The following is a 14,548-nucleotide window of genomic DNA, read 5'->3' on the forward strand; positions in this document are numbered from 1 at the left end:
AGCAAAAAACGCAAAAGAAAAAAAAACTCAAAAGAAGGAAAATGGCACGTGTACTGGCATGTGTACACAGTATGGGGCCACGTTCTACTGGGAAAAATTGGTGGACACATTAAATGCAATGGCAACAGTTACCTACAGCAGGGCTAGAAATGTAAACTTACAAACGTTGGTTTAGCTCTTCACAGAATGACGCTAAACTTAGATACTGTCAGGAAGATTGGAAATCGCTTGCGACATGGAATCTACAGGGGAGTATCCATTCGTTCCATAGCAATGGCCAAACATACCAATTTTAAATGTGGGGGAAAAAAGTGTGTCTATGCACAGAGTACCTTGAAACACATTGGAAATAAGACATCCACAGATCATATATTCATCCTCGTTAGCAATTGTTTTGAATTAACTTACAGATGATGTGCTAGGACATGGCTCTCCAACACGGGATTAACTTTGCCTACAAGCTATGATTCTGGGAGGAAGAGCAAGTACATTTTCAAAGACAGACAAGACCATTCTAGGTGCACAAATGTCTAAGCAGCAGTTTAAACTTTCCGTGATTTACCAGTAACAAACTTTATATATCCCTTAAAGTCATGTTTACAACAATATCACTGAAATAAAGACTCACTGTCAACTACAGCAACACTTTTTTTTTTTAAACAGCAAAACGCAATTAAGCAAAACTATTAAAGACATCTTACCTTTACAAACAGCTGCCTTTGGATCCAAGGGAGGAGAGGTTTTACAAGTAAGAAGGTATAGAGGAGGGAAAGCATTCAAGGCAAATGCACAGGACCACAATACAAAGGGACTGACTTAGTGTGTTTTAGTGTTTAGCAAAGGCTACAAGAAAGAAAATGATGTTTACAAACAAAGTGTTTCACACAAAAGGAAACATACGTGTGTTACATATCTACTTGAAATAATTATAATGTTTGGTACTCTCTCTATAAAAACTTACCTCTTTCAGGCATTAGAAATGAAATGTTTATCTGCACCATAATTAACAATACTTACATTATTTGCTCTAGATGATCCAAGTTTCATGGGATGATCCAAAACTTATACAAAGGATTTTAAGAACCCTGGGGAATAGGTACCCTATTATGTGTTGTAGAGAAAACATAGCGCTTTCCTCTGCCAAGCGAGGGCTCTAATGCTCTAGCGTAACGCAATCATTATTTGTATCTCAATGACCTACATTAAAAATAAATTATATTTTCACTTTCTTACATGTATATTTGGGGGGGGGGGGGGGGGGGGGGGGGAGATTTTGGAAAAAGTAAACACAGAATAGATAGAACAAACAAAAAGATAGAGTTAAGGGGAAAAAATTATCTTACCTTATTGTCTTCAGATTCATCAGTGCTGTAAATGGACACCCCCTGCATTACTGATACTCTGACAGCCGTAAGGAGGCTGCAGTGTTATTTTACAAGTCCCTAGCAAAAACATGCAAAGGTTCACTGTGCTCTGCTGTCCTGCTCTGGATAGATCGCAACAGGGCATTTACCCCAAGACTATCAGTGACCCAACACCACAGTATAAAAGTTCTTGCAAATAAATACCGTACGTGGTTAAATCACAAGCCATGGATGGAACGGTCTACAGAACAAACTAGCTGGTCAATCAAATATAGTGACTTTTAATACATTTCACCAATGTAGTGTTGCGCAATATGAAACACATTTCATTTGGCTAACCAGAAATAACACAAAGCATAACTTCAAAATAAATGTAGCATTTTCACTTATAAAGTAGGTTATCATACACTGATAACAGAGTAAAGCCTGGTGCTGTACAAAGCCGTATCCTCATAAGACATAAGCACCATCCCCCGCCCCACATATTACTGCAGGATCAAGTAGTGATTGTTTGCTATGGATCAAAAAGACCTAGTGACAGTAGTCTTAAAATTAAGGCTGTGTTTCCCAAACAGTGTGCCATGGCCCCCTGGGGAATATTGGGGGACACTTGCAGGGGTGCCTCAGGTTGGTGGTCCAGGACCAATTCAAATTAATTATGGTCAATGTAATAGGTGAAAGCAGTGCTGGTGGCTTCGAATTATGAAATATGTGGATAAACAGAAGCGAATATTGCCCTGCACCACATAACTGAACATAAGGATGACATACAGTATAAACACAAATTTACTATTTATTTAAATGTCTCAATTACAAACTATTGGCCGAGGGGTGCCGTGAAAAAAATTCTGCTACTCTCGGGCGCAGTGATTCAAAAGTTTGGGAACCACTGAAATAAGGCATAAGAAACACAAGGTCACCAGCCCTTGTAAGAGTCATGTACGGAGAGTTACAGACGGCGTGCCAAAGGCATTTCAGGGCGCAGAAATGCAGCACTAAATAGTAATAGTGTTAATCAGACAAGCCAGTTGCTGCTTTGCACATTTTTCAGAGGGGGTATCCGAAAAATAAGTAAAAAAACAGGAGCTCATACTTACATTCTTATCCCATGTAACTTTCCAAGCTGTGAGTTTCATCTTGCATTAGTCACCATATGATCTCTATCATAATGGTGGGGGTCAATGAATAGATTAGCTTTAAAGGGAATTTACAATTCTTCCATGCATCTTAACTGTGGCACATGTGGAATCCACACATCTATTTTATGTCACTAAGTGTGTAGAAAGCCTTTTGTGTGATAGTAGTAAGAATGTGACTACATGGAAATCTGAATTTACAAAAGTATTTCAATGCTGTAAAATTGGAAGATAGCTATTGTAGGATTGCTTAGGTAATTTTTGTTATTATGGCAAAGCACAATAAGTTGCTACTTTAATTGACAACTAAAATGTATTACATTGGTTCATACCGAACACTGATAATGAAACATACACCGTTGTATCTCAATGCTTGCATTCATCTTCTCTGATATACGGGGATGAAGCTTGATTTACAACTAAGTGGCTCTTGAATCTGCAAAAAGCACCAATTTCTTTTCAGCAGAAGAGGAAACAAAAATGAAGATTACCTTGTGTGTATCTCTGAATTTACTGATCTCACGGGATATTAGGTCTCGCTTATCTTCCTCCATTTCTAATGCATTTATATCCTCCTGCTGTAATAAAAATAAGAATTTACTCACCGGTAATTCTATTTCTCGTAGTCCGTAGTGGATGCTGGGGACTCCGTAAGGACCATGGGGAATAGCGGGCTCCGCAGGAGACTGGGCACTCTAAAGAAAGATTTAGTACTATCTGGTGTGCACTGGCTCCTCCCTCTATGCCCCTCCTCCAGACCTCAGTTAAGGAAACTGTGCCCGGAAGAGCTGACATTACAAGGAAAGGATTTTGGAATCCAGGGTAAGACTCATACCAGCCACACCAATCACACTGTACAACTTGTGATAAACTTACCCAGTTAACAGTATGAACAACAACTGAGCATCACTCAACCGATGCTACATAACCATAACCCTTTGTTAAGCAATAACTATATACACGTATTGCAGAAAGTCCGCACTTGGGACGGGCGCCCAGTATCCACTACGGACTACGAGAAATAGAATTACCGGTGAGTAAACTCTTATTTTCTCTAACGTCCTAGTGGATGCTGGGGACTCCGTAAGGACCATGGGGATTATACCAAAGCTCCCAAACGGGCGGGAGAGTGCGGATGACTCTGCAGCACCGAATGGGCAAACACCAGGTCCTCCTCAGCCAGGGTATCAAACTTGTAGAACTTTGCAAATGTGTTTGAACCCGACCAAGTAGCAGCTCGGCAAAGCTGTAATGCCGAGACCCCTCGGGCAGCCGCCCAAGAAGAGCCCACCTTCCTTGTGGAATGGGCTTTCACTGATTTTGGATGCGGCAATCCAGCCGCAAAATGAGCCTGCTGAATCGTGTTACAGATCCAGCGAGCAATGGTTTGCTTTGAAGCAGGAGCACCCAGCTTGTTGGATGCATACAGGATAAACAGCGAGTCACTTTTCCTGACTCCAGCCGTCCTAGCAACATAGATCTTCAAAGCCCTGACTACATCAAGCAACTTGGAATCCTCCAAGTCCCGAGTAGCCGCAGGCACTACAATGGGTTGGTTCAAATGAAAAGATGACACCACCGTTGGCAGAAACTGCGGACGAGTTCGCAATTCTGCCCTATCCATATGGAAAACCAGATAGGGGCTTTTACATGACAAAGCCGCCAATTCTGACACACGCCTAGCTGAGGCTAGGGCCAACAGCATGACCACTTTCCACGTGAGATACTTTAGCTCCACTGTCTTAAGTGGCTCAAACCAGTGGGATTTCAGGAAAGCCAAGACCACGTTAAGATCCCAAGGTGCCACTGGTGGCACAAAAGGAGTCTGAATATGCAGCACTCCCTTAACAAACGTCTGAACCTCAGGCAGTGAAGCCAGTTCTTTTTGAAAGAAAATGGATAGGGCCGAAATCTGGACCTTTATGGACCCTAATTTTAGGCCCATAGTCACACCTGACTGTAGGAAGTGCAGGAATCGACCCAGCTGGAATTCCTCTGTAGGGGCCTTCCTGGCCTCACACCAAGCAACATATTTTCGCCATATACGGTGATAATGTTTTGCTGTCACGTCCTTCCTAGCCTTGATCAGCGTAGGAATAACTGCATCCGGAATGCCCTTTTCTGCTAGGATCCGGCGTTCAACCGCCATGCCGTCAAACGCAGCCGCGGTAAGTCTTGGAACAGCCCCTGTTGCAACAGGTCCTGTCTCAGAGGCAGAGGCCATGGGTCCTCTGTGAGCATTTCTTGCAGTTCTGGGTACCAAGTCCTTCTTGGCCAATCCGGAACAATGAGTATTTTTTTGTTGAGGCGGGACGCCATCATGTCCACCTGTGGCAGTTCCCATCGATTTACAATCTGCGTGAAGACTTCTTGATGAAGTCCCCACTCTCCCGGGTGGAGGTCGTGTCTGCTGAGGAAGTCTGCTTCCCAGTTGTCCACTCCCGGAATGAACACTGCTGACAGTGCTTGCACGTGATTCTCCGCCCAACGAAGAATCCTGGTGGCTTCCATGAGCGACTGCCGTGATATTGTCTGACTGAATCAGCACTGGTTGGTCTCGAAGCAGAGGCTCCGCTTGACTCAGGGCGTTGTATATGGCCCGTAGCTCCAGGATATTTATGTGCAGACAAGTCTCCTGACTTGACCACAGCCCTTGGAAGTTTCTTCCTTGAGTGACTGCCCCCCACCCTCGGAGGCTTGCATCCGTGGTCACCAGGACCCAGTCCTGTATGCCGAATCTGCGGCCCTCGAGGAGGTGAGCACCTTGTAGCCACCACAGAAGAGACACCCTGGCCCTGGGGGACAGGGTGATCATCCGATGCAACTGAAGATGCGATCCGGACCACTTGTCCAGCAGATCCCACTGAAAGATCCTCGCATGGAACCTGCCGAAGGGAATGGCTTCGTATGACGCCACCATCTTTCCCAGGACTCGTGTGCAGTGATGCACCGACACCTGTTTTGGCTTTAGGAGGTCTCTGACCAGAGTCACGAGCTCCTGAGCCTTCTCCTCCGGGAGAAACACCTTCTTCTGGTCTGTGTCCAGAATCATGCCCAGGAAGGGCAGACGCGTCGCAGGAATCAGCTGCGACTTTGGAATGTTCAGAATCCAGCCGTGCTGACGCAACACTTCCTGAGAGCGTGCTACGCTGATCAGCAACTGCTCCCTGGACCTCGCCTTTATGAGGAGATCGTCCAAGTATGGGATAATTGTAACCCCTTGCTTCCGAAGGAGCACCATCATTTCCGCCATCACCTTGGTAAAAACTCTCGATGCCGTGGACAGGCCAAATGGCAACGTCTGGAATTGGTAATGACAGTCCCGTACCACAAACCTGAGGTACTCCTGATGAGGCGGATAAATGGGGACATGCAAGTAAGCATCCTTGATGTCCAGAGACACCATAAAATCCCCCTCTTCCAGGCTTGCAATGACCGTTCTGAGCGATTCCATTTTGAACTTGAATTTCTTCAGATAAATGTTCAGGGATTTTAAATTTAAAATGGGTCTGACCGAACCGTCCGGTTTCGGTACCACAAACATAGTGGAATAGTAGCCCCTTCCCCGTTGAAGGGGGGGAACCTTTACCACCACCTGCTGGAGAAAGAGTCTCCCTTTCCATCAGGGAAGTTGGTAAGGCCGATTTTAGGTAACGGTGAGGGGGCGTCACCTTGAATTCCAGCTTGTATCCCTGAGACACAACTTGTATAGCCCAAGGATCCACCTGTGAGCGAACCCACTGGTGGCTGAAATGTCGGAGACGCGCCCCCACGGCTCCTGGCTCCGCCTGTGGAGCCCCACGTCATGCGGTGGATTTAGTGGAAGCCGGGGAAGACTTTTGTTCATGGGAACTAGCTGTATGGTGCAGCTTTTTTCCTCTACTCCTGCCTCAGGCAAGAAAGAACGCACCTCTGACCTTCTTGCTCTTCTGAGAACGAAAGGACTGCATTTGGTAATACGGTGCTTTCTTAGGCTGTGGAGGGACATAAGGCAAGAAATTTGACTTCCCAGCCGTAGCTGTGGAAACTAGGTCCGAGAGACCGTCCCCAAACAATTCCTCACCCTTATAAGGTAAAACCTCCATGTGCTTTTTAAAGTCGGTATCCCCTGTCCATTGCCGAGTCAAAGACCCTTCTGGCAGAAATGGACATTGCGTTTACTCTAGAGCCCAGCAGGCAAATGTCCCTCTGGGCATCCCGCATATATAGGACCGCGTCCTTGATATGTGCCAGGGTCATTAGAACAGAGTCCCTGTCCAGGGTATCTAACTCCTCAGACAGAGTATCCGTCCATGCTGCTACCGCACTACACATGCAGGCCGAAGCAATTGCTGGCCTCAGCAGCGTACCAGAATGTGTGTAAACAGACTTCAGGATAGCTTCCTGCTTTCTATACGCAGGATCCTTTAGGGCGGCCGTATCCCGAGACGGCAGGGCCTCCTTCTTAGACAAACGTGTCAACGCCTTGTCTACCCTAGGGGAGGATTCCCAGCGTAACCTGTCCGTTGGCGGGAAAGGATACGCCATAAGTAATCTCTTGGAAATTATCACCTTCCTGTCAGGGGAATCCCACGCTTTTTCACATAATTCATTTAATTCATGTGAAGGGGGAAAAGTCACTTCATGCTTTTTCTCCCCATACATATAAATCCTCTTGTCAGGGACAGGATTTTCCTCAGAAATGTGTAATACATCCTTCATTGCTACAATCATGTAGCGGATGGCTTTAGTCATTTTAGGCTGCAACTTTGCCTCATCGTCATCGACACTGGAGTCCGATTCCGTGTCGACATCTGTGTCAACTATCTGTGATAGTGTGCACTTTTGAGACCCTGACTGTCCCAAGGTTACAGTTTTATCCAATCTGTTATGCAAGGAGTTTACATTATCATTTAACACCTTCCACATATCCATCCAATCAGGTGTCGGCACCGTCGGCGGCGACACCACACTCAGCTGCACTTGTTCTGCCTCCACGTATACCTTCCTCATCAAACATGTCGACACAGGCGTACCGACACACAGCACACACACAGGGAATGCTCTGACTGAGGACAGGACCCCACAAAGGCTTTTGGGGAGACAGAGAGAGAGTATGCCAGCACACACCCCAGCGCTATATAACCCAGGGATTACACTGTACCTTAGTGTTTACCCCGTAGCTGCTGTTAAATATATATCTGCGCCTAAATTTATGTGCCCCCCTCACTTTTTTACCCTCTATTGCACCTGTATACTGCAGGGGAGAGCCTGGGGAGCGTCCTTCCAGCGGAGCTGTGAAGAGAAAATGGCGCTGGTGTGCTGAGGAAGAAGGCCCCGCCCCCTCAGCGGCGGGCTTCTGTCCCGCTTTAATGTGTAAAAAATGGCGGGGGCTCGGGCATATATACAGTCCCAGACTGTATATATGTCTATTTTTGCCAAAAAGGTAATTAATTGCTGCCCAGGGCGCTCCCCCCTGCGCCCTACAGTGACCGGAGTGTGCGGTGTGCTGTGGGAGCAATGGCGCACAGCCGATTTCGATGTCTTCATGCTTCTGCTGCTTCTGTTCTTCTGGCTCTGCGAGGGGGACGGCGGCGCGGCTCCGGGAACGGACGATCAAGGTTAGGTACCTGTGTTCGATCCCTCTGGAGCTAATGGTGTCCAGTAGCCTAAGAAGCGCTACCTAGCTGCCGTGAGGTTTGCTTCTCTCCCCTCAGTCCCTCGTAGCAGAGAGTCTGTTGCCAGCAGAAGCTCTCTGAAAATAAAAAACCTGACAAAATACTTTCTTTTCTAGCAAGCTCAGGAGAGCCCACTAGGAGCACCCAGCTCTGGCCGGGCACAGATTCTAACCGAGGTCTGGAGGAGGGGCATAGAGGGAGGAGCCAGTGCACACCAGATAGTACTAAATCTTTCTTTAGAGTGCCCAGTCTCCTGCGGAGCCCGCTATTCCCCATGGTCCTTACGGAGTCCCCAGCATCCACTAGGACGTTAGAGAAATAAAAAGATATGAATACATAGTTTATGGTTATTAACTGTGCTTGCTGTACTTCGCTAGGATGAAAGTGTAAGTAAACGCATGGGAAATATCTATATACAAGTTTTACATGAAAACTGCCATATAGAAAAATGGAGCAAACAGATTCTAAAATGTTTTGCATGGGTTCCAGAGAAAACAAAACTGAGCACCTATTGGTGGATGGGTATAGAGGGGAGAAGCTAGAGTACCAATAAGTCTGTAGTTTTAAGGTGCCCTATACACTGGTCGATTGGCCGCCGAGGTGCCCGACTGCCGATCCGATGACGGGGAAAGAGGGTTGTGTGTGTGTGGGTGTGACGGGGGGAGTGAAGTGGATATTGTCCATATTGGCTTACAGGCATAAACGAGCAGGCACCAACGATGAACGACTGCGGGGCTGCCCATCGTTCATAGCTGGTGCATACACACTGAAAGATATGAACGATATGTTCTTCATTAATGAACAAGATCGTTCATATATTTCAGTGTAATCGGCAAATGTGTAGGGCTCTTTACATTTAAGCGACAGATTGCATCTTGGTGTGTTTACCCCCTAGTGTCTAATATAGCAGCACTTATACCTAAAGTTTAGCAGAAATAGAATGAATGAAGAAAAAAAAAACTAATTTGTTGCTCCTTGTTTAACAATTCTGTCTACACAACTATCTGTGCACTTGGGCTAAATAGCACTTAAGATGCTCAGCAATGCCTAATTCTCCCTATTCCTCCATCTTTCCAGTAGACAGGACAGTTTGGGCAAATTAGCCACTTCAATGGGCAATATTCAATTGATTATCAAGTCCAATTTCCTGTCTAAAGTGATGGTGGATCGTGGGTGAAATGAGGAGATTTATGGTAGACTTACCATAGTTAAATCTCTTTCTGCGAGGTAAACTGGATTCCACAGGGAATAACATCGGGTGTAGAGTTGGATCTTGATTCGAGGCACCAACAGGCTAAAGCTTTGACTGTTCCCAGGATGCACTGCACCGCCTCCTCTATGCAGTAGAAGGTAAGAGAGACGATAGTAGTTCGTCACATAGAACCACATTCTCACGACAGGAGAAAGTACCAGCGGCTAATGCCATACAGACCCAAAGAAGCTAAGTGCGTCAGGGTGGGCGCCCTGTGGAATCCAGTGTATCTCGCAGAAAGATTTAACTATGGTAAGTCTACCATAAATCGCCTTTTCTGCAGCGGGGTACACTGGTATTCCACAGGGAATAACATTGGGGATGTCCTAAAGCAGTTCCTCATGGGAGGGGGGATGCACTGTAGCAGGCACAAGAACCCGGCGTCCAAAGGAAGCATCCTGGGAGGCAGAAGTATCAAAGACATAGAACGTAATGAACGTGTTCACTGAGGACCACGTAGTCGCCTTGCACAATTGTTCTAGGGACGCACCACGGCAGGCCGCCCAAGAAGGCCCAACAGACCGAGTAAAATGGGCCTTGATAGCCTGCGCATAAGCTTGTGCAATCACCATTCTAACACATCTGGCCAAAGTTTGCTTATTCGTAGGCCAGCCACCATTGCTTATTCATAGGCCTATGAAAACCAAAAAAGGACAAAGAGAGAATCCGAACTCCTAAGAGAGGCAGTTCTCTTCACATAGATACGGAGAGGCCATACCACATCGAAAGACCATTCTTTGGAGGACAAACCAAGAGAGATAAAGGCCGGAACCACAATATCTTGGTTAAGGTGGAAAGACGTCACCATCTTAGGTAGATAACCAGGGCGAATTCTAAGAACCGCACGGTCACGGTGAAAAATCAGAAAGGGTGACCTACAGGATAAAGCACCCAAGTCTGAAACCCGTCAAGCATAGGCAACAGCCAGCAAAAATAAGACCTTAAGCGTAAGCCATTTAAGTTCCACAGACTCAAAAGGTTCAAATGGAGACTCTTGTAGGGCATTCAGAACAACGGACAAATCCCAAGGAGCCACAGGAGGGACATAGGGAGGCTGAATCCGTAAAACAACCTGAGTGAAAGTATGAACGTCAGGCAGAGATGCAATTTTTCTCTGAAAACACATCGATAAGGCTGAAATATGAACCTTGAGGGAGGCCAGACAAAGGCCTAAGTCCAGGCCCTGTTGTAAAAAAGCCAAAAGTCTATCAGTACTGAACTTATATGCATCATAATTCTTATCCGCACACCAGGTGAAGTAAGAATTCCAGACCCTATAATAAATCCAAGCCAAAGCTGGTTTACGGGCTTTCAACATAGTTTGAATGACCGCCTCAGAAAATCCTTTGGCCCTCAGGAGTAAAGCTTCAAGAGCCACGCCGTCAAAGCCAGCCGGGCCAAATCCTGGTAGACACAAGGGCCCTGATCGAGGAGGTCTAGGCGTTGCGGAAGTAGGAGGACGCTCTATCGACAGACCCTGCAGGTCTGAGAACCAATGCTGTCTGGGCCACGCTGGAGTGATTAGAAGTACTCCTCCTTCTTGCTTGAACTTCCGTATTATCCTGGGCAGGAGTGACACCGGAGGGAACACGTACGGCAGCCGAAAGTTCTATGGAATTGAAAGTGCGTCCACGAACACTGCTTGAGGATCCCTTGTACTAGCTCCGAAGACCGGAACCTTGTGATTGTGTCGAGACGCAATCAGGTCTACATCTGGTAGGCCCCACTTGTCCACTAGGAGTTGAAAGACTTCTGGATGAAAGCTCCTCTCTCCAGCGTGGAATATCCTGACGACTGAGGAAGTTCGCTTTCCAGTTGAGGACCCCCGGGATGAACACTGCTGACATGACTTGCAGATGGCGTGCCGCCCATTGAAAAATCTTTGACACTTCCAACAGTGCCATGCGGCTTCGAGTGCCGCCTTGATGATTTATGTACACCACCGTGGTGGCGTTGTCAGACTGTACTTGAACAGGCCTGTTCTGTACCAGAGACAGAGCAATCAGAGCATTGAACACTGCCCGCAACTCCAGAATATTTATCGGGAGGAGAGATTCCTCCATGGTCCACCGACCCTGAAGAGAGTGTTGCTCCAACATCGCGTCCCAACCCCGCAGACTGGCATCTGTCGTTAGGAGGACCCAGTTGGAGATCCAGAAGGGATGACCCCTGCTCAATTATTGGTCCTGTAGCCACCAGCCCAGTGACAGACGAACCTCCGGAGTCAAGGAGATCATTTGAGATCTGATCCGGTGAGGCAGGCAGTCCCACTTGGAAAGAATTAACCCCTGCAGAGGGCGGGAATGAAATTGAGCGTACTCCACCATGTCGAAAGCAGACACCATGAGGCCTAGTACTTGCATCGCCAAGTGTATCAACACTCTTGGGCGAGAGAAGAAGCATCTTATCCTGTCCTGAAGTTTCAGGACCTTCTCTGAAGACCAGAACAAATGTTGGTTGAGTGTCTCCAGGAATGCCCCCAGGTGCACCATGTTCTAAGCAGGGACCAGCGAGGATTTCTTCCAATTGATGAGCCATCCGTGGGCTTGTAGGAATTGGACCATCAGTTCTAGATGACTGATGAGACCCTCTGGGGAGTTCGCCAGGATCAGCAAGTCGTCCAAATACGGCAGGATCCTGATGCCTTGATGACTGAGAACGGGCGTCATGACTGCCATGACCTTGGTGAAGATCAGAGGAGCTGTGGTCAGTCCAAAAGGCAAAGCTTGGAATTGATAATGTAGGATGCCAATAGCAAACCGCAGATACTGCTGATGCGACATGGCAATAGGTATGTGTAGGTAAGCATCCTGTATGTCCATGGATACCATATAGTCCTTGGGTTCCAAGGCCAGAACAATAGAGTGAAGAGTTTCCATATGGAATTTGAATACCTTCACAAATTTGTTCAAAGACTTGAGATTGAGAATGGGCCGAGAGGTTTCATTCGGCTTCGGAACTAGGAACAGCGCTGAATCATAACCCCTGCCCCTCTGAGCCAGAGGCACCGGCACTACCACTCCTGTATCCAGGAGGGATTGTACCACCAAATGTAGAGATTTTGCTTTTAACGGATCCGAAGGGATAATTGTCGAGCAAAACTGGTGAGGGGAACGTTTCTTGAAAGAGATGGCGTATCTGTGAGTGACGACTTCCCTCACCCAGGCGTTTGAAGTGGTCTGTAACCATACCTGGGCGAACCGCAGAAGTCAGCCTCCCACCCTGGAGTTCCCCAGGGGAAGGCCCGCCCCATCATGCAGCAGGCTTGTCTGGTTTGGAAGCACGCTGACGGGCTTCCCAAGAATGTTTAGGTTTGGGCTTAGAGGTTTTGGAAGTGCAAGCCTGTTTCGGGTATGCCTGACCCTTTGCTTTACTTGGAGATCGAAAGGAACGAAGGAGGTACTTTTAGCCTTCGGAGGCGAAGGATTAGTACTTGGGAGATATGCAGTTTTAGCAGACGCTAACTAAGCAACAATCTTGTTCAAATCTTCCCCAAATAGTATGTCTCCCTTAAAAGGGATCACCTCCAAAGTCTTTTTAGAGTCCAGGTTTACTGACCAGGACCGTAACCACAGAATCCGGCGAGCCGCCAGAACACTGAACCTCCCGAATGTAATGAGAGGCTGTGGTACAGGTTGAGTATCCCATATCCAAATATTCCGAAATACGGAATATTCCGAAATACGGACTTTTTTGAGTGAGACTGAGATAGTATAACCTTTGTTTTCTGATGGCTCAGTGTACACAAACTTTGTTTAATACTCAAAGTAATTAAAAATATTGTATTAAATGACCTTCAGATTGTGTGTATAAGATGTATATGAAAAATAAATGAATTGTGTGAATGTACACACACTTTGTTTAATGCACAAAGTTATAAAAAATATTGGCTAAAATTACCTTCAGGCTGTGTGTATAATGTGTATATGAAACATAAATGCATTCTGTGCTTAGATTTAGGTTCCATCACCATAATATTTCATTATAGTATGCAATTATTCCAAAATACGGAAAAATCCCATATCCAAAATTCCTCTGGTCCCTAACATTTTCGATAAGGGATACTCAACCTGTAATATATGAAAGACACTGTCTGGCATTATCAGAAAAAGTCAGAGGTAGCTCTGCCTCAACAGCTTGAACCCAGGCTTCAATACCTTTTGCAGCCCAAGAAGCTGCTATAGTGGGTCTATGTGCGTCCCCTGCAAGAGTGTAAATAGACTTCAAGCAACCCTTCACGCGCTTATCCGTCGGTTCCTTCAGAGAGGTGACGGTAGTGACAGGCAGAGTAGAAGACACCACCAGTCGAGCTACATGCGAGTCCACCGGTGGTGGGGTTTCCCAATTCTTACTCAACTCTGCAGAGAGGGGATAACGAGCTTGCATCTTTTTAGACAGGGAGAATTTCTTTCCTGGAGACCATCAGGATTCTTGACGTATGTCAACTAAATGGTCAGAATTCTGGCAAAACTAATTTAGTAACCTTCTGACGTTTGAACTTATCAGGTTTCTTAGACGTATCTGGAGGGTCCGTTTCGTCATCAATCTGAAGAATCAGTTTAATAGCCTCCAAGAGGTCAGGAACATCAACCTGTGTTACAGATTCCTCATCAGAAGCATCTGCATCAGTGTCTGAGCGATCAGTATATACTGCATCTTCATGAGCCGAAGTATCCGAAACGTGAGTGGATTGTGAGGAAGAAATGTCCCGCTTAGATGACCCTTTGGTCCTAGGAGGGCGAGGGTTAGGCTTTTCATTAAATAAAGACTGATTTAACTGCTGTAACTAAGTCAACAGAGCATCCACGCATTGCAGATTTCCGACAAGGACAATATGTGATTGTAATTGCACCGGAGGTCCCACAGAGGGTGTAAGTCTCGTTACTAGCATAGTGAATGAATTAGAAAAAAGCATCCCAAGGTGGGTCTTGGTATGCCACCAGTGCTACAGACTGACAGAGGGGTACAGAACCCCCAGTACCTGGACCCTCAGCTGGAATATTTTCCTCAGATAAATCCGCGGCGTCAGCACTGCATGACGCAGGATCAGCCATGGATCTCCAGCCCTGTATAGCGGACAATATTTGGAAACATAGCCTTAAGGCGTAACAGTACAATATAGCCAGACAGTACCTGACA

General features: G+C 46.4%; 1 protein-coding gene across 3 annotated transcripts in view; it reads right to left on the reverse strand.

Moving 5' to 3' along the window:
• RBM25 (RNA binding motif protein 25) overlaps positions 1–14,548 on the reverse strand; it is a 228,273-nt gene that overhangs the window by 48,557 nt on the left and 165,168 nt on the right. For all 3 annotated transcript variants that reach the window (XM_063947680.1, XM_063947679.1, XM_063947678.1), the window contains exon 8: positions 2,992–3,078. In XM_063947680.1, the coding sequence (XP_063803750.1) occupies positions 2,992–3,078 (87 nt within the window). The remainder of the gene's footprint in view (positions 1–2,991; positions 3,079–14,548) is intronic.

This window comes from Pseudophryne corroboree, chromosome 12 (genome assembly GCF_028390025.1).
Source record: "Pseudophryne corroboree isolate aPseCor3 chromosome 12, aPseCor3.hap2, whole genome shotgun sequence".
NCBI classification, from domain to species: Eukaryota; Metazoa; Chordata; class Amphibia; order Anura; family Myobatrachidae; genus Pseudophryne; species Pseudophryne corroboree.